Source organism: Montipora capricornis, chromosome 7 (assembly GCF_036669925.1).
Source record: "Montipora capricornis isolate CH-2021 chromosome 7, ASM3666992v2, whole genome shotgun sequence".
Classification (NCBI taxonomy): Eukaryota; Metazoa; Cnidaria; class Anthozoa; order Scleractinia; family Acroporidae; genus Montipora; species Montipora capricornis.
The window spans coordinates 11386164-11413681 of record NC_090889.1 but is presented as its reverse complement, the minus strand read 5'-3'; the positions used below and the strand labels follow the sequence as shown (position 1 = coordinate 11413681).

The following is a 27518-nucleotide window of genomic DNA, read 5'->3' as shown; positions in this document are numbered from 1 at the left end:
ATTAGAGCGTTTTTATTCATCATCTTCATCCATTAGTTCGACCATTGTGGCAATAAGATCTTCATCTTCAGAATCCAGTCCTCGATATCCATATGGATAAGTGATCGCTGTTCGTGGGTCCAGAACGTGTTTATTGAACACCAATTTGTATTCTTTGTGGGCTTCTTTGTTCCCTTGTTGATATTCTTTCGAGACGCGGACGATTTTGTGTGTGGTGGTTTTTCGCGGTTAATCTAAAGGCTTTTGCATTTCATTCAAGGTGTTTTCACGCAACACTTGATAATTGAGTTGTGCCATCCCTTCGATGGTCAATGAAAATCCTCGTACTTTGCAACAATACTTGTCTTTCTTCGTACGATATCCATAATTCTTCGGCCCCCCCGAGCAAAACTCTGTGATGAAATCTCCGTTGGTTAATTCATCCGTAAAATCGCCCAAATAATCGCCGAGCACTGGTTTCATTTCTCCCGGGGATTGCACGAAAATCACACTGTCTGTATCAAAATACAACACCCGTTCGTTCAACAGTTCTAGAGCTTCATAGAGACGCAAGCGTGCCCAACAGGTAGTGAAACAGGTCACGAAGATATTCAGATTGGGGCAGATATTTTCACATAACGCTTCCTCGCGATGATGGGCTTCCACTCGTTGTTCATCGATACAGCTGACAAAACGAACATTATGTTGATCACTGTCCATGAAAGTACAAAAGGCTTGAGGTTCAATGAATTCTTTCACTTGCAATTTGTTCACTTGCTGCCCAAATTTTCCCCACATGGAGTTTAACATCAGTTTGGCCAAAGCCCGCTGACCAGGATTGACGGCAATCTTCTCATATTCTAAGAAAATACCTTCTTTCTCTTGAAACTGAGTTATGTAGAGTTGTTTCTTTTCCTCTGTGTCGCACCATGCGGGCCAGCCTGAAGCTTCCGTTTTCAATTTGAGCCAAGTGTTCACATAATCTTCGAACAGGCCTACTTGCGTTTCTCGGAAATGCCACACTTCATGAATGGTTTGGATCACGTAACCCATCTGTTCCGCTTTTTCTAGTTCTGGTGTACACCACGTACCGGTCAATGCTCTCTCCTGTTCGTTATGGCCACACCAAGAGACTTTCCCGTGGAGAGGATGGTCGATGTTTTCTTCGACGCAGGTACGACACAGAGGAAACGTGAGTTTGTTATGAGTTCTGTATGGTAATACAGGGTGGAAAAGGCGATACGGTGGTACTACTGTACATTTTACGAGGCCAAAATAATCGGAAATTGGTTTCTCTCGTGGCGGGGCGTAAATCATTTCAGGATGTCCCACCGGATACTTCTGGGTCTTATTGGTCCAAGGGTAGAGACTTGTATAATCATAATATTTGATTTGTTCAGCGGTATGTTCGTTGACTTCGTAATGAAGACGAACAGCATTTGTGCGGCCACCAAAAAAAGCGTAGCGAGGTGAAAGCGGTTCTTCTAAATCGTACCCTGCTACAATCTCAGCTGTTTCCGGATCATGGTTCTTACATTTCTGCCATTCGCACTCCCAGATGGTTTTTACAGAATAGCCTTGATGGGAGAGACTTTGTAATCGTAGCACGGTTTCTTGATGAACGTCGGCCATGGAGCGGTCGTTCAGTCGTCGGTAGGTTTCCGAGCGCTGAGGAAAACGCTTCGGGCAACCATGCCAAAAACAGCCTAGAAACTCGTAAACCGTGTTGGTCTCAACATCATAGCCATCGACTGTCCACCGGGTGTCTGGAATGCGATATTCGCCTTGATTCCTAGCATGTTGTATTCGCTGACGGAACCGCGGGTCGGAGCTATCATCGCCTGTTTCCAAGAAAATTTCTTCCAACTGATTTCGTTCGTCAACGCTACATGCAAGCCAGGCGTCGCGGCGCAATTGCTGTTCCTCAAACGTTAACCATTCCATAGCAGCTTTGGAATGATTGACATCTAAACGCCAACCGTAGAGAGGTTCTGAGGCAATGGTGTTTTCTTGCATACGATTGAGCCGCAAGTCTCGATTGCAAGCCGAGGCGATAGTGATTTGTTCAAAGGGGCAAAATCGGGTGCGCTTGCGGAAATCGCGCTGAAACGTGAGGCAGCCTTCGCGCAATAACCGGACGTCATCGATGCAATAATCTTCGAGCTCTTGGCGCAGATGAAATTGAACCCCCTTTGATTTCTGCTCTTCATACCACTTCTCAAACTTTTCTTTCCCTTCTTTGCTCATTCCCTCGGGCATGTAATCTTTCTTGGGAGGCAGTTCACCGCGGTAATCGTTCTCCATATTGGAGTAGGTATTAAATAAATGAGGAAAGTAACCTTTTTTAAACTGATCGGGGTCGAGTCCAAATGTTTTTGTAAAAGAACAGAGAGGTCCAGGGATAAACGACATAGAATCGATGAAGCGAATGTAGCCTCCCAGATAAGTCAGTTCCAGTACTTTACCGCCATTGCGAACCTGCTTTAATGCTTGTTTGCGACGGTGCAATGCGTCGACGATAAAATAAGAATCGTACCCTTTAAAATTATGGGCCAAAACGGTGATTTCGCGCGTTTCCTCTTCTGTCAAGACTTCTAACCACTCTAAAAAATGATCAACGCATTGGGGTCCGCGAAAGATTTTGGGGTCGCTATTTTCAGAGGTCATTCCTACGACCAAATTGGCGATATGTTTCCCGGTGTTTTGCATTGCCTCTATGTCAAAAAACACTAAAAGGGGTTCCTTATATTCGTCTGGTTGTTCCTGGTTTTCGGTCTCCGTATTGGATCGAAGGGTTTGTAGCCCCTTTGAGGCGTCTCCTCCTTGCTGACGCCGCCGTTTTTTCCGCTTGGCCAGTTGCACAGCTCGTTTCTCTTCCCGGATCTCATCAGGGTCCTTTGCCTTCTGAATGAAGCATCGATGCGTGTTAAGGTCTACTTGCTCGCGACACGAGGGACATTCACCCCAACCACAGCAATGATCACCTTGTAATTTGCTTCCCACGAGGAGTCTTCGACAATGGGCGCATTTCCGTCGCGCTTGACAGACGGATGGTTTTTGAGGACCGCTAGGTTTCCCATCTTGTGCTTTGCTACTATGGAGTTCCAGACAGGAGGGTCCATAGAAGACACGGCGACAGCTATTGAAAATGTGGGAAGCCAACCGTTTCGTCTTGTATGCCTCATGGTAATCAGAGCATGATTCTTGACAGGGCAGTGAATTCCGGTCCATTAGGGCATGCATGCCGCCCCAAATTATTATAGGGGTGTAAACACCGCCCGCAGAAATAACTAGTACTGAAAAACCCTGGCAATGACGTGAGAGTATCGTAATGACCGTTTTCATGTAGGATCGCCAATTGTTTTTCGCCTTCGCCAAACGCAAAACACGCGTACGCGCGATCTACATCTACCATGATGACTCGATATTTTAAAAATAGGGAGGGGGCGAGGGAAAACCGAGTTAGTTCGTCCATTCCACAGAGGCCGGGTTCCACGTGGGCTTCTGTATGTAAAGCGATCGCTTCATCGCTCTGAATGGTAAAACCTCGTTGGAAACTTCGCCATTTAGGATGGTTGTCCACGTGAGCTTTTGCTGTGACGATGGCGCGAGCACAACACAAATTCTGTTCATTCCTTGGGATCTTTACGATACATTTTTTTTTCAATCGAAACTTGGTTGAGGCTTGGTGACCCGGCTTATAATCTCTACCATGTCCCCCACCCTGTGGACTGGCGCGCACGTGAACAAATTCTAATTGAAAGGTATCGTTTAGTTCAAATTGTTCATTGGAGTTTAGCATTCGACTCATTACATTCATGAATTCGTCGACCCGCCTAACATCATTTCGCCATTCTCCTGCTTGAAATCGCGCGCTGTGAAAATTGTTATCGAGTCGATTGGAACTTAAACGAAAAAAAATACGGTCGCGATCATCAATATCAGGATTATCGAGTAAGCGTTCCAATGCCCTGCGTAATCCGTGGATCAGTGCATGCGTTAAATTCTGCCCTTGTAATATTGGCCCAATCTGCTGGACTCTAGTTTCAAAGACGCGTTCGTGAACTCCCATTCTTTTCGACTGACGTTCTACTACGGGCTCAAGGGTGAATTCTATGCGACCAGATCCCTGAGGGGATTGTAAAACCCCAGCACCGTGTTGCTGACTATCAAGCGAGGATGATGTTTCGGGGAGGTTTCTTAACTTTCTGTCAACATTTTCAGCCAATTCACGCAACAACTCAACAGCATCTTGCACGTTTTGTTCTAAAAAACAAAATCAATAACAGTTGTTGTAACTAAGCGAAAAAATAAGTTAGTAGGAAAGAACTAGGAAAAAAAAACTAATCGAAAAATTGTTGCGATTAAATCTCGAACCAACGACATCCGAGTTCCCGCGATGTACGCATTACAACACTAGAGAAAAAAAACATGACAATTGCGACAAAATCAGTTCTAATATTTGCGTAACAAATCCGAGTTTTCTGCACATTTCACGGAAAGTACTCGTTTGTAAAATATCACGCTTCTCAACACAGCATCGCAAATCATGATTTTCAAGCAGAGAAACATGAAAAATGTAATCAACAATTACGACTTTTTTTCCCATGTCATAGTTTGCATTATTACAAATCCAAAATCTCTGCGCAACGATAAACCTATACTCTCATCTTCATGGAAAGTACCCGCGTGTAAAATATCACGCTTCAAGAAAGCAATGCAAATCATGTTTTTTTTACGCATTTCAGTTACCTTCTTCAAATTGTTCCAGCGCTTGCACGAGCTGACTATCAAGCGAGGATGATGTTTCGGGGAGATTTCTTAACTCTCTGTCAACATTTTCTGCCATTTCACGCAACAACTCAACTGCATCTTGTACGTTTTGTTCTGAAAAACAAGATCAATAACAGTTGTTGTAACTAAACGAAAAAAAAAATTTTAGTAGGAAAAAACTAGGAAAAAAAATAATCGAAAAAATTGTTGCGATTAAATCTCGAACCATCGACATCTGAGTTCCCCGCGATGTAAACATTACAAAAAAGCAATGGAAATCATGTTTTTTTTTTTTTTGTTTTTTTTTACGCATTTCAGTTACCTTCTTCAAATTGTTCCAGCGCTTGCACGAGCATCAAATCATCTTCGAATTCGTCATAAACTTGATTCAGGGCGCTGTCCGTCAATTCTTCAATCCATGGCCTATTCTCCATTTTTTTGTACGTCCTCGCTTATCTTTTTCTGGTTTCACTCAATGAGTTGGAAATAGAAGTGGTTTGTGTGGGACCGTCTTTCGCTTTTATATGGTTCTGGATTATACCACTATATTTTATTGGTGGAATTACTAGAAAAGATTACTACACAACACGCTTTTAATGTTTTTTACTTCCCACAGAGATTATCCTGTAAGGATAAGAAAAAATCTTTGATGGTATTGTCCAATTATCCGTCAATATTTAGAGATAAAAAACAAAGTAAAGCCATAAGTTTGCTTGAAACCCATAGATTATTGACTTTTCAAGAATTGTTGGCTCCTAAAGGAGCCGTTTTTTTAAAAAAAGGTTTCTGCTTCAAGAGCAAGGATACGCAGTGACGATGTCCCAACGCCCAGATGTTTTAACCATGACGATTTCCATTTGATCGGTATCACATCCGCCTAAAGATTTTCCAATACTGTACCCTATATTTCTGTATCGAACTTTAAAGACCCTACCATTTTTGGGCAATATATAAACATAAGGCACAGTTTGCTCCTCTTTAGGCGGATAGTACAATCTGCTGTTTTCTTCCCGCTTTCTTCTCTCCAGCTCTGTGATGGTATCGAGAATTAAACTGGAAACATCCACATTATCATAAAACTGGGAAGCTCTCACAGCCTTTTTGATATGCCTCTCTATGATGTGGTTCACAGCCTTCTCCGACAAGATAAGCGTTTCTGTTTCGATCACTCTCATCATGGTTTTGGAACATGGTGATCAGTTTTTTCAAGACTATTTATAATAGCACATGATATAGGGGGTATGTTGGAAAATTAAAAAAACGATTTAACCGATCTACCTTTGCGGCATAAAAAATTTCTTTAAACAAACCCTTTGCCGACATAAAAAATGCTCTCTACAACTCCTTTAAGAGGTTTCGATGTAAATAAAAGCGGCAATCCTGCTTTTAGGTAGTTACGCCTCTCTGAAGGAATAATAGCGCAAAACAGCGCCTTTTCAAACAAAACTCATCTCATACACAATAGCACTATTTTCTTAATTGCGATCAAAGCGGAGGCAAGGAAAAAAAGAAGCGTTTGAAATGCGGTTTTTTTTTCCAGTTCGAAACGTCTGCATAGGTACAAGAGAGCCTTTTTTCTAAAAGATGTGAAACATTAGGGCTGATCTACTTTTTTGCGGCATAAAAAAATCCCTTTTTTAAAAAACCCTTTGCCGACATAAAAAATGCTCTCTACAACTCCTTAGAGGTTTCGATGTAAATAAAAGCGGCAATCCTGCTTTTTAGGACGTTACGCCTCTCTGAAGGAATAATAGCGCAAAACAGCGCCTTTTCAATCGAAGCTCACCTCATTCACAATAACACTATTTTCTTAATTGCGATCAAAGCAGAGGCAAGGAAAAAAGAAGCGTTTGAAATGCGGTTTTTTTCTAGTTCGAAACGTCTGAATAGGTACAAGAGAGCCTTTTTTCTAAAAAGATGTGAGACATTAGCAGGCTTTGAAGAGTCTTTAATTTTGTCCAGATTTGCTATCAACCACACGTTTGGTCTTAAAATTAGGTAAGAAGTAAATTGGTTTCACATAATCCAAAAATCGCCCGTAACGTTTCAAACATGCCCTGTCTTGTTCGTACTTCATACAAAAACAACATTGTATTGGAAATGTGAAACGACTTTCAACCGATATTCTACATCTGTCTTTACCTTCAAAAGGCGGTACTGCGGTAAAAACAAAGGAAAGGTAATTAGTTTATAAAACAATGAATTGCAGGCTGTATTCACAATAACAAAAATTTTCGCGGAATCTGTCCCGGTACAATTAGTAAATTCAGAGAGCCCATGAAACAATACACGACTTGCATTTTTTCCAAACGTTACGCGTCGGTGATCAAGAGCGCGTCAACGCAATCATTTAGTTCAAGGAACGAACAGAGTAGAACTGTTGCGCTTTGCAAACATCTCAAGACAGATTAGCTATGAACCAGAAAAGAAGTTATTGCACGAAAGAATTCCAGCCACGCAAGATCAGCAAACATGTTTTTGCAGAAAGGTAGGTTTTGTTTTCGTACATTGCGCTATGATCTTACAAACAAATTTTTAAACTAAGTTGGTAATGTTAAGTTTTATTCCGATGATGATAAAAAACGTTTTCATTCTTCTGACTTCTTTGATACGGATTCGCAAAATGATTTAACTGAGAGACTCTTACAAACATATTTGGTGGTGTTAAAGGGTTTAATTTTCATGTTTCTTTGCTGATTGATTTTCTTTTTATGGCAGACTGGCGACTGAGGGACGAAAGGACAGAATTACAGAAAAGGAAAGAGTGAGATCCTACCTCTTTGACGCAGAACAAGAACGTTTGGCTCAAATACGTGCGAATCGCGCAAAAGCAGAATCCCGCGATAGGGAATCAAGAGAACGATCAAAAATGATTGATAACATAATAAGAGAAGTCATCGCTTCATGTATCATAGATCCGTTTCGGGAATTGGACAAGTTCGCAGCTTCTTTAAGGCGTGAAGTTGACAATGCAAATGACTTTTTTCCAGTAGATTTTTATGTAAGTGAAACGAATCGCGCAAGTAAATCTTTGTAGTATACGAAGAGGTTTTTTTCAAGTTGTAGCTTATTGCATCCGCGATGATGTTAATGGTTCACTCTTTTAAAACGAGAGATCATTTTTTTCTCGATTTGTAATTATATATATATATATATATATTCGTTGTGAAGTGATTGGTTTGTTTTCCTTAGTCTTGTCTTTGCTTTGCTGCGTGCTAGCCACATACCGATAAAAATGATATGCACACACAGTACTATTTTATGCGCACCTTACGAAACATTATTTTAGGGCTACGTTTCTTTCTTTGTCATTCTCATCGACGAAAATATCCTCGTATTGGAACATGACAGGCATCTCATTTAACCTAACCCTAAATTATGCGACGTTAGGGTTACAACCGACATTGCGTCATACTTACGAAACATAATTTAGGGTTACGCGCGTGTTTTTGTTTCACGCGTTAGGGTTATGCTGGGGTTACAACCGTTATTGCGTCATGCCACAACTTGCCCCTAATTTATGCACGCCCCCTTCTTTCACGTGTTAGGGTTAAAACCGACACATTGCGTCATGCCCCAACATGCCCCTAATTTATGCACGCCCCCTTCTTTTGTCTTTTGATTGATGACGTCATTTGATGACTACCTGTCAAATCCGGTCTGAATGAGCCCATACAACTACTCCCACCCTATCAGCGAGAAGTTATTGATCAGCAACTGCGAGAGCTACTAACTACAGGCAGGATTGAATCTAGTGTATTTGGACGATATTATCATCTGGGCTTCAACCTTTGAAAATCACATCCACCGACTACAGTTGGTGTTTGATCGCATGAGAACTGCTGGTTTGAAACTGAAGCCCACTAAATGTCACTTCCTTCAGAAAGAAGTCACTTTTCTCAGACATGTTGTGTCCGCTGAAGAAACTAAAACCGATCCGGAGAAAGTCAAAGCCATCAAAAAATGGCCAGTACCAGTCAATGTAAAGGAGCTTCAAAGCTTCCTTGGCCTTGCCAGCTATTACAGGAAGTTCATTCTTGGATTCTCCAGTATTGCAGTACCTAGGAATCGGAGCGGTTTTGTCTCAGCAGCAACCGGATGGGACTGAGTGAGTGATTGCTTATGGTAGTCGCTCCCTGAACAATCATGAAAAGAACTATTGCACCACTCGGTTGGAAATGCTTGCTTTAGTTACTTACATTGACTACTTCCGATACTATTTGTTAGGGCGCAAGTTTTGTTTACGAACTGACCATCACTCATTACGATGGTTGACTTCCTTTAAAGAACCCCACGGACAAGTAGCCTGTTAGCTTGAATGCCTCCAAGAGTATGATTTTGAGATCCAACATCGGCCTGGAAAGCAACACAGCAATGCAGACAGTTCGTCTCGACGGCCTAGGTGAAATCATGGAGACTGCCCCTCGTGTGTCCCACTTACAGCACCACAGATAGCAACAGTCACCAGCGGAATGTCGAGTGCTCAACACCAGAGCGATGAAGAGGACCTGTGGTCACCCAAGAATGTGGCTTGAGCTCAAGCTCAGGATCCAGATATAGGTTAACTGGTTGATCAGGTGTTGCGGGAGTGGAGGAAACCGACTGTTGAGGGGCTCCAGCCCTTGAGTCGAGCAACAAGGGAAATAAGGGCACAGTGGGAATTGCTGGCGCTACAAGAGGGAGTACTTTACCTGCGATCCACCGAGGGAATATGGAATAGTCCTACCTCAAGGGCTTATTAATTAAAGAAGCCCTCTCTAAATTTCACGATGGTCAAGCAGGTGCCCACTTAGGAAGGATGAAGACCTTGAGAAAGATGACAAACAGGTTCTGGAGACCAGGGTTGACAAAAGCAGTGCATCGGTACTGTAGCAGTTGTCTGACATGTGCCAAGTGCAAGTCCAGACCTCAGCCAAAGGCACCTCTACTACATCCAATACAAACGGGGAACCTTATGCAGAGAATCCATATTGACATTGTTGGTCCCTTGCCACGGTCTCGAAGCGGAAAGCGTTACATTCTGACTGTGCAGTGCAGTTTTACAAAGTGGGCTGATGCGTTTGCAATTCCCAATGAACGTGCCACTACTTGTGCAAGGGTGTTGGTGAAGAACTGGGTGTGTCGATATGGTGTGCCAGACAGCATACACAGTGATCAGGGAAGAAACGTCGAGTCCCTGGTGTTTGAGGAAATTTGTCATTTGCTGGGGACCAACAAAACGAGGTCAGCTTCGTACCACCCAGAGGGCGATGGACAGATTGAGAACCTGCACAAAACCTTAAAGAGCATAGTGAAGGCCAGAGTTGAAGATGATCCACAGAGTTGGGATGAACACCTAGATTACTGTATGATGGCTTTTAGAATTTGTGTCCACTCCTCCACTTAACATACACCTTTTGAACTCATGTTTGGCAGGGAAATGCAAATACCCCGGATGTAATGATGGGCAGGGCCAAATTCGATGAAAGGGACTACTCGGAGTTTGTCAGTGATCTTCAGAGTAGTTTGGAAACTGCGTACCGTGACGTGAGGGAAAGTCTACGAGCAGCTCAGCGTCGACAGAAAGATTGCTACGACAAGGGCGTAGAACATATGGTGCTTCAGACTGGTGATTTAGTGTTACGCTACACTTCACAGCTGAAGCCGGGTGAAGCAAACGAATTCCATCGGCAGTGGGAGGACCCATTTGAGGTAGTGGAGCGCGTCACAGATGTCATGTACCGGGTGAAGAAAGTCAGGGGACGTTCCAGGAGATCTCAAGTACATGCAGTTCATATCAACAATCTGCGCTTGTATCAGAAGAGGCAGGAAACACCGTCGGAGGAACCAGTTGCTGGAGGGTCAGTAGATGTATCTCAAGGTGGAAGCGAGGAAAGTAAACGGGTAGCACCAGCCGGTGCGGAGGTGGAACCAATGGAGCATGGCGGGGGTTCAAGGTGGAACGGAAGATGAGATTATCGGGGTTGAGGCAAAGGAGGAGTTTGTCGACGGGGTTGTTGATGTGCAAGACGAAAGTGGGTATGGGTCCTGCCTGGCTGATACGGCTTCAGTGGGAGAGTTCGAACAGGGTGGTGAATACAACCAGGTAGTAGAGATGCCAGGTACGGAGGGAGGTAGACTGTCTGAAGACGTTCAAAATGATCACGTGAGCGTGAAGGAGAACAGAGAAGACGAACACAAGGTAGAAGAGGAACAGCCAGCTGGACAGAGCCCAAGGCCTGTACGCGTAAGGAGGCTACTGGTGGTCAGAGATGTCCTGTTGAATTACATGGTTAGGGGAAAAAGTTCCCGGTGTTGTGGCTGTCCTCTGTGGGTATATGGGTGGGTGGGTATAGCAGGTCCACACCATAGTAGACGTCTTCTGGAGCTGCGAGCCAAAGATCCTTTTTTTACTTCGCCATAATCTAAAACCTCAAAACTAATGTTTGGTACAAGAAGCAACGGCCCGGCATAAACAGCACCGACAATATGATGAAGAGCGTCGTTAAGAACACGCCACTGCAGAAAAGCAACAAGAAATTGACTAACCACACCGCAAGGAAAACAGATGCAAAAAAAATCTCAGAGCAGCAACCGTCGAGAGGCAGTCGATAATCCACGCGACTGGCCACGCAGGTGAAAAATCTCTAAATGACAACGATGAAGGTAGCGAGAAGGAAAAGCAAGAGCTCTAAAGCATTATCAGCATGCTTCCACAGTCAGCAGCTTCCATCAGTTTCCCAGGTGTTCCTGCGACAACTTCAACTCGTGAACAGGTGAACTCAAGTGGCCATGCTTTCACCATGAACAACTTCCACTACTGTCTAGTCACATTTAACGTGATTCAGGGGCAATTCAATTCTCCAAAGTCTGTAAATCACTGAGGTCGACTGAGATTAAAAACTAGCGGTCCAGTATTCTTGCCGCTTTTAAGATCTAACATTTACTTTTTGAGTTGAGCTTGTAAGCTTATATTTTTTTGAAAACCTTTCGAGAACTTCACGCTTAATTGACCCTGTAAAACAAAATTATATTTTTGATTTTTGATTGGTTCAAATAAAACATGTGGGCATTTGGGAAACCATTTAATCGTTCTGTGAAGTACGTAAGGCTTACAAAGTAGCTCGCTATTATATATATATATATATATATATATATATATATAGTTTGTGTAGAAAGAGTAAACAGCGAACTTCTTCCGTGGCCAAAACTCTTTAATAAACGTTTCGCCCTTCGGGCTTCTTCAGTATAGAGTTACAGGGTTAAAAATACTTGGAATCCCTGTAACTCTATACTGAAGAAGCCCGAAGGGCGAAACGTTTATTAAAGAGTTTTGGCCACGGAAGAAGTTCGCTGTTTACTCTTTCTACACAAACTACAATTTTCGAGTGCAAGCGTGTAGTATCCTTTGGATCCTTCTTCCAAGCGGCATCACCGTTGGTAAGCCAATCTTCATTCAAATATATATATATATATATATATATATATATATTATATATATATATATATATATATATATATAATAGTTCTGTTGAGTATATAATATTTAAAGTGGTACTATGATCAAATTTTTACCCCTTGATATTTTGAGTGTATCACATAGAATTCCATGAAAGAACACAAAACGCCATTTACCGTTTGCAAATATCCTCATTAGTTCCGGAGATATTTAAGTTTGAAAAATGGGTAAAATATGCAAATGAGATGACTAATGACGTCATACACTCAACCCAATATTATATTGAATATATAAATACAGCTACCTTGGCCAATTTACAGCGCACACCATTGAAACTTGGTAGTCTAATAGTTCTACAGGAAACACACCTATGGCTATAAAAAATTATGTTCCCATGGGAACTCACTCTTTTCCAGTCACCACCCACTTGATTTCAATATGTTAGTAATTTTCAGCTTGAAAAATGTTAAACAAGTCCACAAAGTCGTGCCAACATATTTATATCCTTGCTGGATCATGCATATGAAGTGCTGTTAACAAATATCAAAATGGAACGCCAAAAGTGGCCAGAAAAGCTCATAATATGTGGGAGGTCTGGAACCCAGTATGATGCCATGGCAACAGAACTGTTAAGCTCATATTGTGGAGAACATTTAGTAGAATCGTACTGCAAAAAAACGAAAATTTCTGATACAAATTGCCTGAGATATCTCTTTTCATCATATTTGAACAAAATTTGGTTGAGTTTATGACGTCATCACTTGGCTCATTTGCATATTTTAAAAACTCGAATATCTCTGGAACGAAAAGAAATATTTGAAAAAAGTAAACAGCATTTTTCTTCTCGCGCAGACTACTTGTTTATGTTTCAAAATGGCTTAGATAGGAAAGATGCGATTCTCGTCAGAGTACCACTTTAAGTAAATATAAAATCGTATGAACTTACTCGGGCATCTCGGGGATTTACGGTCAATCGTGATGTTTTGAAAGTTCTCAAATTTGAGAACTTCCAAAACTTCACTCCTTCCCATAAATCCCAAAATTCACTCGCGTTCGTTCGATTTTCTATACTTATTGGACGTCTTGTGGGAGGTGCGGTGGACTCATGGTTACAGTGCCCGACTCCGGATCGAGTTGTCCGGGTTCGGATCCTGGCCGGGGACATTGTGTTGTGTTCTTGGGCAAGACACTTTACTCTCACGGTGCCTCTCTCCACTGAGGTGTATAAATGGGTACCGGCGAAAATGCTGGGGGTAACCCTGCGATGGACTAGCATCCCATCCAGGGGGGAGTGTAAATACTCCTAGTCGCTTCATGCTACGGAAACCGGAGATAAGTGCCGGCCTGTTGGGCCTTCCTAGGCTCGTAACAGAGACTTTACCCTTACTTTTTTATTGTACGTCTTGAGAACGATAATCCCATCTAGATTTAATCTCAAAACAAGTTAATAACCAACAACTGAAATTGACATAACCCGCCCATGGACCTTTTGTGGCCTTAGTCTATTATCTTTCGATAAATCAAACGCAATCTTTAGTGTGGTGGTTTGGCTTTGAGAAATATTATATTCTGGTAAAAAAAAAAAAAAATGAAATTTACATGACCACCTCTCTTTTTCTTTAGACCAAAACAAAAGCAACTGCGCCTCTTCTCCGTGTTTGAATGAGGGGACCTGTATAAACGCTGAAGGTGGCCACTTTTGTGACTGTAGGCGAGGATTTTATGGAAGCCAGTGTCAGTTTGGTAAGCCTGTCATTTCCAAAACTAGAGCGAGTTATTCATCTGTTCGTGAATACTATTATTCAGCGTTTTGCATTTCAAAGGAGCACTTCAGGCCATGAGTTTGGAGGGCAGGTCAGTTTCACGGTATCTCATGCTTATTATGTGTATCAACGGGCAAAAAAGAATGCTTGTTTCGCCACCAAGAATCTTAAAAACTAATTGATCTTTTTAATTAGAATACAGAGTTTGTCAACGTTTTTAATAAACACACTGTGTTTATACACATTAAAAATGCCGTGAATTGAATATGGATGGTAAGATTATCTTGTGTTTAATTAAACTCAACTGAAATTTCTCTCCTCAAGTTTCCAGGAATGTTAATGGTATAAAATACGTTAAGAATAGAGCTATTGAATGGGTGGTTTTCAAATGACCTTTTAGGCTGTTAGAGGGTGGTTTGTTACATTTTGTTGCTTTCCTGATATTGTGTGATTTTGGTTATCTCATATTTAGATTGTGGATACATTCCTATTTCACTAATGGTTAGGACATTAATTATTTATAGAAATCCTTCAAAGAAGAAGCCTCAGTGAAAAAACTCCTTAGAGGATGGTATGACAATGCAAAACTCGTGTTCTTATATAATACTGTCTAATAATGTCTTGAAGGTTGTGAGGTCCGAGAGCTAGGCATCAGAGTACCAAGTAGCCGTCGAATTCCAGACAGCGACATCACAGCTTCGTCCGAAAGAGTCAAAGGACGATATGCCTTTCGTGGTAGAATCGGAGTAGAGACCATAGGTGACTGGGAAGATGGATGGTGCGCTGCAGTTTCGGACACCGAGCCCTACTTTCAAGTGTTCTTTGGTAAGTCCAGGCGCCCAAGGAGCTTGACAAGTTTCGTGGCTTTGATGTTTAGAATATATGAAATTACATACACTTGAACTACGGAATAGAACGACAGTTGCAGAGGACGCCGAGAAAATCCAGGCTTGAAGGTGATTCGAACCCATGACCGTGCTATTGCGATGCACTTGTTCTCCCAACTGGTCAGCAACCGAGCCCTTTGGCGAGGGCCTCCCAGGGGGGTTCTCTTTGTCTTTGTCCCCCTGGTCCCCACGTCAAACTAGCCATCTTCCCCTGTTCCCAAGTACCCCTGGGAGACCCTCTACCCCACTCGGTACAGCAAATGCAGCGCAATCCTATGGTTATGGGTTCGAATCCGTGCAAGGCCGGATTTTTTCCGCTTCCTCTCCAAGTGCCGAAGTTGCTGAGCTAACTGCATTGATATTTACAAGTTTCATTCCATGGTCTTGTAAACGTGGTAGAATATCTTTTAGGGGTCTTACAGAGCGAGTGTGTTTCACATTTGTGACAAAATGTGCGCGAAGTGCTCTATTTTCTATATCACACTGAAACAAAGACATTCTCTCCGGCGTTAATTATCAATGTTAAAAAGGTCACAATTCTAGATTTTTGACCGCATAGTAGTTTCTGTGAAGTCGCTCTTGTTTAGCAATCATACTCTGGCAAGAAGCAAGTCTTAAAATGATTATTGCAGTTATGTTGCTGCTATAAAGTAAGCTTATAAGACTTAAAACTGCCAAGGTCATTTCAAGACTTAGTATTCATTCCACAGTCAAAGATATGGCTTTCACATATTGTGTGCTTCTCAAAGGCAATTACCTTTGAGTCGGATACTGGGTGCCTTATGTGACAACTGATAACTTTTTGTAGTTTAGATTGGTCTTAAAGTTTCTTTACATAAACAGCAAAAACGGAGCTTTAAGTATTTTTAATGAACAGTTGTCGAAAAAGTCGCACCATAACGATGCTTCAATTACTTATTAAAGCCACAAGATCACACGCTACAAAAACGTGCCGGATTTTTTTTTTTTTCATATATCTCACTGAAGATACCCAGGAAGAAGGAAAGCCAGCTTTGCGGGGCCTCATCTTAACCTCCGTTAACAACGTCTGGTGACCAGCTTGCTGTGTTTTACTAGTGTGACCACTTTATAATTTACTTATTAGGGTTTCTAACCAATGTGACCGTAGTAGAGACTGAAGGAGTCATAGATGGAAACACGGATGCGTGGGTTGAAAGTTACTATGTTCAACAAGTAACAGTTCTGACCCCGAGTCTTTCGTCAATTACACTGAGGGAGGAGAAACTAAAATTGTGAGTACCTTTAGTCCTTTATTTTTTCCACTAGCGTTTCAGATTATTAAAGAGGCTTCCCCTTTGGGCTTAAACACCGTAGACGAGCATAGTAAACATTTAACGTGAAGGACAAGGGAGCATGGAAGCAAACGCGATGTCTTGAGAGTCAGTTCAAACATAGGGGAGTAGGGAATTCGAACGGAAACGTTTGCAATGAAACACCTCCTGGAAGGCCTTTATTGCCCGTGATCGATAAGATGACCACACGATTCTAGAGTAGCCCATGCATCTACCTTAGTAAAGAAAATGCAAGCCAATTACATTTTGCAATAATTTCCCAAAATGCCCCGAAGGGCAATCAGTCAATTACATTGAATTGTTAATGAAGTGCTCAAAATGAACTACATTAGGTAATGCCAAAAAAGGTTGCACAAGACAAAGGTTTTTTTTTTTCTTTTTTACCGAACCTCTGTTTAAAGGACTGTGTTGCACTTACGATAGACTGAAACCGTTCAAATTGATGTGTATGTGTTTAATGTCCCATTCACACCAAGCCTTAACCATGTTTTGAACATGTTTAGTTAAACGCCGTTCCAAATTGTTTTCTGGGGGTAATTTTTGATCCTGATTTTTGTTCACTACAAATTTAGCACAGATCAAACCATGTGTTGAAACTCACCTGAATCTCATGTAAAGGCCAGGCCTACATTTTTCTGTGACTGATTTTCATTTTGTAAAATCCAGTTTATCAAACATGTCTCGGTGGTGTGAATGGGCTATCACTGGAACATTTGGACGATTTACAGACTTCATAAAATGTCTGTAAATAATCAATTTACAGACTTTAACATTTAACCCCATTAATATAAAATCTTTGTAAATTTATTTTACAGATATTTTACAGAGTTTTGTTGAGTAAAGCTCTATAAAATGTCTGTAAAATGTTTATAAATTATTGGAGTTACAACAAGTGGAAATACTTGAAATTTACAGACTTTATAAAATCTTGCATAAATGTCTATAAATCGAAAATTTACAAAGATTTTACGCCGTTTGGTCATGTCTCATAAAATGTCTGTAAATTGCGCTTTATCATAATGCGTGTCCTGTCTAAGTTACCAAATGATTTTGGATCTGTATGCCCTGTTCACGATGATTTTGAGTGTCGAATATTTATTACCTAATTAAATTATGTGGGAAACTGTTGAATTAGCCCTGCATGTTGCACTGAGTTCGGTTTATCAAAAGTTCGCCGGTTGCAACCTATAAAATGCCTATCGGTATGTGTTTTAATAGTTCGACTTGGATCAAGTCTTAGGCCCTGTTGATATGGAGAAAAGTTGTCCTCGGAAGATGGTCACCCTCCCAGCCGGGTCTTTAGCTAGCGTTTATGTGAGAAAAGAACTAACCTTTTTCCCTGAGTCAAGAGCTGCCCGGCTCAGTTTCGATCATCAGGAGACTGGGAAGATAGCACTCGTGCATTCTCTCATCATCTTGCCTCGACCAAGTTGACTCCACTGAGCGAGCCAAAGTGTTTACATGGAATAAAGTTGGCCTGGCCAGGAGGGCGACCCTACCGTTGACAAAGGGTGACCCGGCTAGGTGGGTTTCCCTTCTAGCCGAGCCATCTTTTTTCCTCATGTAAACAGTTTACTTAAACCGCATTTTATAGGGAAATGTAGGAAAAGTTGGCTGGTCCAGGGTAACTCCGGTAAGCGAGTGACCCTTCTTCCCGGGACAATTTTTCTCCATATAAACGGGTATTTAGGGCCTCACAAGATTAGACCGTTTTAATGATCGAAAATCCGGCAGCCATATTTGTTATTCTAAATGATTAGTATCCAGTCTCTTGAGAAAAACAGAAAAGGAAATCTCAAAAGGAACACACTTTCCCCCGTTCCATATTTTGATTGAGGAAATTTGCTCTGCACCTTTAAAGCAGAAAATTCTCCCCGGTTTTTCCACCCAAAATGAAAGCGCCCCAGGAATCGCACTGGGCTCGCAACGGGTTGTGATTGGATGTTGGCACAAAGAGAAGGATTGTGGACATTTCACAATGATTACATGATGCAACAACTTTGTCCGCCATTATGAATTGCCCCGCCGCAAAGACTCTGGGAACGAGATCGGTTTGAATTATCTGTTTGTTTTTCGCGCGGGCGATCAATCAGGGGCACCCAACGAGATAAAAGTTCAAAACCACTTAAACATAGCATTGTTAAACGTATTTTAGTATGTAAACGGTAGATATAGGCATATCTTTATCCCCTACAAATTTTTCATCTGTTCGGATTTCCTAGCTGAAAGTCTAGTGATCCGAAATTTATAGGGATCAAAACTTACCTTTTCGAAAATTTCAGCCAGAAAAAAGGCTCCCGAAAATTCTAGGTGACCTTTTTAGGGTAAAAATCCGTTAAAAAAAGGCAATGATACCATTTTTTTTTTCCTCTCTTTTTCCCTTTGGACGACCAAGATTGGATCTTTGCGATTCCTTAACATTTTGTGCGGGTGAAGTGGCACGCATTCCACCAAATAAACCCAGTAAACATCGACGGAATCCGGAAGAAAGGGCAACTACAATTCAGATCAGATAATCAGCATTCGCCACAAAGAATCACAGGAAAAAAAATTGACATTCCAATGTGGGAAAAACATTGGGAAAACATTGGGAAAACAATGGAAGATTATTGGAAATTCACTTGTAAAACCAATGTTGGAAAAAGAGATACACTTACCAACATTGGAAAGACATTTCATAGTTTTCCAAGGTTGGTAGTCTAACTTTAATCAACCAAGGTTGGTAAATTTTAAAAAATCCAACATTGGAAAGAACATTTCCAAGGTTGGTAGATGTACAATGAAAGTCCAACATTGGAAGCAGCATTTCCAAGATTGGTAACTGTAATGACAGTCCAATATTGGAAACTGTTTTCCCAAGGTTGGGAAATTGAAATAAATAAGACCCCAACATTGGAAACAGTCTTTTCAAGGTTGGAGAATAAAACAGAAGTCCAATATCGGAAAAATCATTTACAAGATTGGACAGCCAGTAATTTAAACTTCCAACATTGGAAGCTTCATTTCCAATATTGGTTAAATATGTAGTGATTATCCATAATTCAATCTTTCCTGGCAAGATTAGTGGTTTGATCAGTATTCAATAACTCCCACATTTAACTTTATCATGATTAACTGTTCTTCCCAGTTTATCGCTGTTGTGTCCTGTTTACAGATCAACCAGTTTACAAACATAAGAAACTTGAACCGAAAAAAAGCATTTACATCATCTACTGTTCCAACGTGAACTTTATACAATGTAGAGCAAGAGCATCACCAGACAAAACAAAATTAGCTAAAAAATATATCATCAGTTGTAATTAGCCATCAGCCACTTTCAGCAACATATATAACACATATAATGGAAGCTGCATTAGTCAGCCTGCTCTGGTTCATCATCATAATCATAATCTGGCCCTGAATCTGTTTCATCAACAGACATAGTAGATCCTGAGGATGAATCAATACGATCTGAACTGCTGGATTCAACTGATAACACATCTAGTTCCTTCTCAATAAGAACCTCATTTCTTGAAAGGCATTTGAAATTTGCACCTTCAGCAACTTGAATCATCTTCTTCGTTACAAGTTCAGTTGCAATTTTCAGGGCCAATTCGTACTTTCCTTTGCCTCTATGCTTGATTTTTAGTTCTTTAGCAGCTGGAGCAAGATGGTGTTTCACACTCAAACTGCTGAAGGTTGGCTTTTTGAAAAACACTGCACAGATGATTTGTGAGCTGTATGCAGATAATAGGGATATGTCGTTAACACCATCACTGCTGCAGGCTTCGTCAGGACTGGGTTTTTCAGTGTCTGTTTCATCTTAAATGCCAAAAACAAAAGACACCCTGTTACATGTTTGAAATCTGATCAAATGACTTGAAGTAACAATAGCTCCCTTCATTAATATTGATTTCTTGCAAAGAGTGTGAATAGGCATGTACATGTAAAATAAAATATAAAAAGAAAAGCTTTATTTAAAAAAATACCTAATTTACCGAATCTAGATTAAAATTGATGTTCCTAACAATGCACAATGAATAAGTCATAAAAATTCACAAACTGCATTTTTGCAAGAAAGTCTGGCAGCCAGGATGAAGCCTTGAGTATTTTTTTTTTTCAGGGTAAAATCTCATGTTTACATTTTATACCTAACTGTCTTGTAAGGATCTTTCCTCTGTGAAAATTTTCATTCCCCAATTCAAATTTAACTTTATTACATATACTAGATAAAAGTCTTATCATAAAAGAAAGGAATGGCTGTCAGTGGCCATATCCTTTCCTTACCAATGCTCTCGTTTGCATCTGTTGTCGGACTTGACAGAGCTCTCTTTGCAGGTGTCCTGGATTTCTGCCAAAAAGAGAGAAAAAGCTTAATGCTCCATTCTTAAGTTACAAGCTTAATAGGATGTAAGTAGTACTGGTATTCCTTACAAGGACTAGTTGTACCTCAAAATCATAACCATCAGTAAGTTTTCTGTTCTTTTCGACTGCCCACTGTAAGATGTGGTTTCTGATTGCACCTGAAACATCAAACAAAAACAATTCACATGAATTAAAAAATCAAACAAATTCAAACAAACAAAAGACAATAACTGATCTTGAATATCAAGTCAAAGGATAATGCTTCAGTATAATTGTGTACACTAGCATTTTAACAAAATCTACTAAAAAATTACTGTGGCATGGCTCAATCAGGGATAAAAAACATTCACTTACTTTGCCCAAAGCCAATTTTTTTCAATGTGCATATGGGTTCCAATGAAGACACTAATTCTGAGAGAATTAAGCTGTTTGCATTGTTACTCCGGAAATACACTTTATTGTTTCCAGGCCATCTCTTAGAGCATTCCTTTCTTATTAGCTTGATCCTGCAGCATACACAATGAATATTTCAATACAATAAGGCATTTGCATGTACTAGTCCATAATTACTATAAATTATGTCATTAAGTATGTGCTAATTATGAATGGTAATGCAATTAATAAAACAGTACTCACTTGGTGTGGTACAAGTGTTTGTCTTCAGCATTCATTTCTTGTTTATCTTTTCTTGTTAATTTGGCTTTCATACCCTTTGAAGGACTGTGATGGACAGACACTGGACTGGACTGTCTTTCAACATGTGCTAAAAATAGTAGAAAAGGTAGTTAAAAGATGATGTTTGTCAGGCATTATTAGAAAGGAATTTACAAGCACCTTAGTGTTCCTTTAAAACGTGATACCAGGCTGTACTCTTAATCAGTGCACAGTGGCCACTGGCTGTTTTTTTTTTTTTTTAAATGAAAGAATTAAAAAATGTTTGCGTCTAATTGAATTCTTAACATAACCTCTACCCACTCCCCTCAACTGCAAAGGTCAAGGGAATTTAGTGTGATTAACTACATATTTTTACTTCTACTACTTTGCTCAGAGAAATTGGCAAGAGTTTTTTGAGAGTTGGCAAGAGTTTGTCCTCAGTTTAGTGCCCATAATACTGGAAAACAACTTTTCCAAACTTTAAAGTTTCTGGAGGAACTTCCAAGATCCCATAGAAAGAAAATCAGTTTCTCTTAAGTACTAATCAACCTGGTGATTACTTCACTTTTTATTGAAGTCCTTGCCTCTGGACTAAAACTTGACTAAAGTCATGCTCAATGGCAATGCCTGATTGCCTGATTAAAGGGCAGTCAATCTCATCAGAGGAAGATAGCCGAGACTTACAGTGTAGTTGTTTGATACATGCCAAGACAGCGAGTTGTTTTCCAATTGATCCTATACCAATGTCCTTGAGACACTGCCTGTCTACAAGAGCCAGTGTTTTACCGGATATTTCATTATCTAAAAAGAAGTCACTGTAATAAGCAATGAAAAGATAACAATTCAAAGCGTTTACATTAAAATATTAATACAGCATCTGCCACTCTGGAAGGAATCAGATTAATGAGCGAGGAAAACACTCAGCTGTGAGGGGAATTAGCCTTTCTCAGTTTGCCATAAGTATGGTTTGCCGCTCTCAATTTGGTTTATTCGTCTCCCTCTTTTCCTTTCACTCCTTATAACAAACAAATAGCAAACGAATAAACCGAAAAGAAGAACAAAAAATCAATTCAAACTACAATCAAAAATACATATAATTTACCCTGAAAAAGTCTTGCTTCATCCTTCAAATCTGGATGGTGAGAGTTTAGCCACGATGCTACTTCAGCAGGACTCCATTCCTCTGATTGTTCAGGAAAAGGGCAAAGTAAAAGTCAGAGAAAAGTTATCTGAGAGTGAGCAGAGAGGAATGTGAACGCTGAACCTTTTTTAATTTAACAAAGGGTGAATCCAAATCTGCAGTTATGTGTAGTTCAGGCCGCGACACAAACTTCAAGTTTCCACTGGTTTCTATAATCTAAGGATCTCATTTTTACACTTTCTGTATTTAACTACAAGGTTATCTTTCATTAAACTAAGAATCCACTAATTCTGGCAATAGCTGTTTCCGTAATACGAAAAGGAAGTTAAGTTATTGGGGTAGTTAATGGCGCCAAAATTAAACTTATGTTTTACAAGATCGACACAGCAAAAAAGTTGAACAAGTAATGAAGACTGCCAAGTACTATCATTTACAAAATATATCTACCTGGTTTGTTTGAAGACACTGCGTCGCTATTTTCAGCCATGACAAAAGGAAATAATCTCCAAATTTGTCAGAACCTGTGGGACAACCTGTGGTAGTTCTTCGAGTCCGACGACGACAGTTGTGTTTTGGCGCGTTTACTTTTTCAATCCCAGATCTCCTGATCCACTTTGAATTATACTTACCAGACCCCGCGCCAAATGGAGAGAACATGGCGGTATCGATAGGTCGCGATTCTTTTCTTTCTTGCCGATCGGTTTTTTGCTTTGGGCGCCCGGGAAAAATGTAATATGGAAGTAGAAGAAGACGTTTCACTTACTTCCTGTTATTGTCAGCTAACCGCCGAAGCTAGAGATATCAGCAAGAAGGGAGAAAAACCTCATGTGCACTGTCCATGTCACAAATGCAGTGGCCGGGCAACTTGGCGTATGACCGCATGGCGGCATTTACAGTCTGAATGGCTGGTTTATCAATTATCAATTTTTATTGGTTTATCAGTGATAAAATTGATCTCCCAATAAACTACCATAAAAACTAACTCGGAGTAATATTGGTAAATAACTGGTTTATTTGTCACTTGACAATCCAAGTTTAGTTCTATGGTATTTTATTGGACTGTTACCTCTTACACTTGATATTCCAATAAACTGCCATCAAAAGACCATCTTGGATTGTTAAATGTCTGATATACCAATGATATTCCAAAACATATTTGTCCCCTTTACAAATTATTAAGTATTCCAATATTATTCCAATATTGGATAGTTTATTTCAGATGTTTTCCAATAATAATCCATGTTGGAATTTCAATTTTTTTTCCTGTGAATCATACACGCCAGTGACATGATTCAACTTCAGACAGTCTCCGAAAGGGTTAATCGGTGAAGACTTCATGACAAAAATAGAGACCTTCTTCAAAACGTAAAGGGAGTTCTACGAACGTTTGGAACAAAGGGTGGCCTGGCGAACAGCTACATTTAGCAAATGGGCGAAAAGATTCAAAAGATCCGAAAAGCAAAAGACTGCCGGAGGAGTTTTCGGTAAGTCGTCATCTTACTTACAAACCTGATTTAAGTTTAAATGGCTTAAAATTTTAAAGTTTTATTCCCTTGTTACCCGCCCAATTTACTTTCAAACTTGTACCCAGCTTTTTGCTCCCTAAAATTGTTTATGTCGCCTTGTTCCTAAGACATTTTGTCATTTTTCCTCTGTTCCCCAGTTCAAAATAGCCATCTTCCCTCGTTTCCCAAACACCAAGGAGGGCCTCAGCACAGTCATTACTTTTGCAGACCTACTCCCTTAGTAATTTCACTTTATATTGTATTAAGGCCATTTAAGGCAATAACAATAATAACGAATAGGGAATTACATGTAATATATGGATCTCTGTATACCCAGCCCCTTATTCACCACTTGCAGATGCCTTGTTCTTCAAACGATGCCACTACAAGAGCACAATAGTGGCCGGTTATTCTATAGTTACTCCCTTGTCACCTGTACCTTCACTGGTTTCTCATACACGAGGAGCCAGAGCAAGCTAAATTTTGGACTGGGCGCTTAATAAGATTACTCCTTTGACACTAGATTTCACTGAAAGGTCGGTTACACTTCAGAAGAAACCGCCTGGGAGATTATCTCGCTTTGGTCTCCCATTAATTGTCAATACCTCCGTCAATCCCACCCAAATAAAGTAGCTTGATGACAAATCTTATTTCCATCAATTTGACCAAAATATAAATTATCTAATTTCTTTGATTGTCCAAGATAAGGTGGTTCTGTGGACTTGATCGCTAGGTTATTGTTCCAGATGTGCTGCAACAGTATTTGCACAACTTTCGACTTCCCGACTGGGTTCTTTTGAGGCCAGAATCCCAGATGAAGGGTGGCAGACAATGATGATACATGTAAATCTGACAAAATTAAGTGGAACAGGAGTAAGTACACGAAGCTGGTAGCTATTTTAATTGACATTCTTGTGTATTTGGGAGGTGAGCGGGAGGAGTTGGGTTTTTGAGGTCTATGCACAATCACAATCCTTTCAGGTGAAACCTGGAATTACTTCTTAGCGATCTAAGTGCACAGAAAAAGCGAGTTAAAGCATGGCCTAAAAGTTGATGCAAAAGAGTGTACAAAATTAAATTTACAGCTATGCTATTAATAATTAATTGTGTAGCATATACCTGAGGTATACAATCCTCAACTCACTATCACACCATTTTACTTTGTAACCTCTTGGGTAGCATATAGCTGAGGTATACAATTCTTAACTCACTGTGTCACCATTTCACTTTGTAACCTCTTGGGTAGCATATACCTGAGGTATACAATCTATTAACTCACTGTGTCACCAGTTCACTTTGTAACCTCTTGGGTAGCATATATACCTGAGGTATACAATCTATTAACTCACTGTGTCACCAGTTCACTTTGTAACCTCTTGGGTAGCATATACCTGCGGTATACAATCCCTTCACACACTGGGTCACCATTTCACTTTGTAACCTCTTGGGTAGCATATACATGATGTTTACAAGACTTAACTCACTGTGTCACCATTTCACTTTGTAACCTCTTGGGTAGCATATACCTGAGGTATACAATCTCATAACTCACTGTGTCACCATTTCACTTTGTAACCTCTTGGGTAGCATATACCTGAGGTATACAATCGATTAACACACTGTGTCACCAGTTCACTTTGTAACCTCTTGGGTAGCATATACCTGAGGTATACAATCTATTAACTCACTGGGATTTTTATGTTTCCCATATTTTTTACACTGGATGTACAGTTGTAAGTACAACAAAGAAACAACTGATCACCTTAAAAGGCTGACAAAAATCAAATTTAATTCAAGGGCACCGAATAATTGCTGACACTGTCGTTGTCATGCAGTTTATAACTATCTACATGTAATACTGACTTTCATTCAATGGGTGCTTTTGGTGTTTCATATCATACCATTTAGGTTTATTTTCAGGCAACACAAGCTCAGTTAAAGAAAGTCACGGTAATGTTTGTACATGTACATTATTGAAAATTACTCCTTTTATGAATGAAACAATTTTCTGAACAAAATAGCTTTCAATGTCTATCCTATAGAGAATTCTTTACAGAGAGACAAACACTTGACATTGACAATTTTTATTGTTTAAATTGCATATCCTATATATTGCACATGTTTTATTGTCTTTTCATCAGAGGAGAAAGAGGGAAGGAGAATTCAAGTGCCCTTTCACTAGACCTAAAAGTTACTACGCCAAATCCTCATGAATGAGTTAATTTACGAGTGCAGTGTGTCCGAGAAAGAATCTCTGTCACAAATGTCCAGTACCTTTGCTTGCGAATAGACATTGGGCCACCAAGTCGAAATTCTCTTCTACGTGACCACTCACCCTCTTCGCATCTAAGAAGACTTCTCGATCTGATCAGTGCTTGTCTTTCCCCAACGACTGCCAGCACGCTGCCCAACTGAAGCAATTTTATCCTGCGCCGTCAAGCCAGTAAATGCAGAAGCTCATATCTCCTCATTGTGACGAAAATAGGCCCTCACTTTTAGCGGTACTGCTGTTAGATTAAACAATCCGCAAGCCTGGCAATCGCATTTACTTTTGTTGTGAAATGAGGAGTTAAACATTAAAGTAACTGCCTGGTGTGTGACATGATGACACGAAAATAATATAAACAGACATGGAACGATTCACATGAAGAATTAACTCTTTCGGTTCTACTGTTACTATTTTTTGTTCCTGTGTCATACTGCACTACGTGATCTCGATCTTAAAAACTTTAATGAACAGTTACGGTGTTATTATTATTGACGTGTGGTTTGGGATCACGTTGCTTTTTCACACCTTCGTTCCTGGACTGTGAGAAAAAGTATTCTAGGAATTTAACCTTGCGTTCAAATTTCTTTGATGGGCCGCGCAAAAATTTGGCTGGCTCTGGCTCCTTGTGCAAACAATGTCACATGTTCAGTAATGTGAAGCCCTTTATACCAAGTCATAAAAAGATTTAACCAATCAGTCAATAACTGCACAGCATATATTTGCCTGTATTCCACATTGCTTGTGCAGGGTGATATGTAACTATTTCCTATGACATGGTATACAAGCTTTCTCGCTTGTTACTTGTCACTTGCTTGTTTGCATGTACATGTATGTGGGCCTTAACAAAAAAAAATTCAGTTGTCTTCTGGGGTATTCCATAGTAGACTACTCCAAAGGCATTTGCATTACTACATTACTTATTACATTGATAAAGCTACCGGTAAAATTTACTGCTTGTAAGAGCACTTATTACTGCCTGCAAACACTCAGAAGTCGCTTATCCTTTGCAGAACCTCCAACATTAACCAATTGCTTTACCCGTATGAAAAGGTGCCATACCTGTTGCGCTGAAAACTAGGGAGAACCCTGTGCATGTACTGTTTGTAGTAGAGCTAGCCATTTAAATATACCAATCATATTGTGATGCAGTTAATATTGCAATTTCTCCCACCAAAACCTCAAATTTTATTTGATGAATACTTAACCCATTCATCCCTTCAGAGGCCCCCGTTGACGAGTAAAATCGTCTGGCATTAGACAGAGTAAAATCTATAAGTGTCACTCTCTGGAGGGAGTGGGTTGTTAATCTATTAAGCCATTTCTGAGTTCATGTCTGCCCCCCCCCCCCCCCCCCTCCCTTCAAAGCGAGTTTAAGTGCGAAGTTTTTCTCCTGAAAATTAGTTTTCATTACCATCACAAAGACTTCGCACTTAGACTCGCTTTGAAGAGGAA

At 40.3% G+C, this 27518-nt stretch overlaps 2 protein-coding genes across 2 annotated transcripts; both read right to left on the bottom strand.

Annotated features, from left to right (window-relative positions):
- Positions 1-228: 228 nt before the first annotated feature.
- On the bottom strand, positions 229-3222 carry LOC138055610 (uncharacterized). Its single transcript, XM_068901505.1, has one exon. The coding sequence runs from the start codon at positions 3220-3222 to the stop codon at positions 229-231; it is 2994 nt and encodes a 997-aa protein (XP_068757606.1).
- Positions 3223-19499: 16277 nt separating this feature from the next.
- LOC138057540 (uncharacterized) lies at positions 19500-22949 on the bottom strand. The gene is made up of 8 exons (XM_068903524.1): positions 22922-22949; positions 22254-22334; positions 21836-21952; positions 21134-21260; positions 20852-21003; positions 20582-20655; positions 20420-20483; positions 19500-19954 (listed from the first exon to the last, which is right to left on the bottom strand). Exons 1-8 carry the CDS (start codon positions 22947-22949, stop codon positions 19506-19508), a joined length of 1092 nt encoding a protein of 363 aa, XP_068759625.1. The 3' UTR covers positions 19500-19505.
- Positions 22950-27518: the final 4569 nt, after the last annotated feature.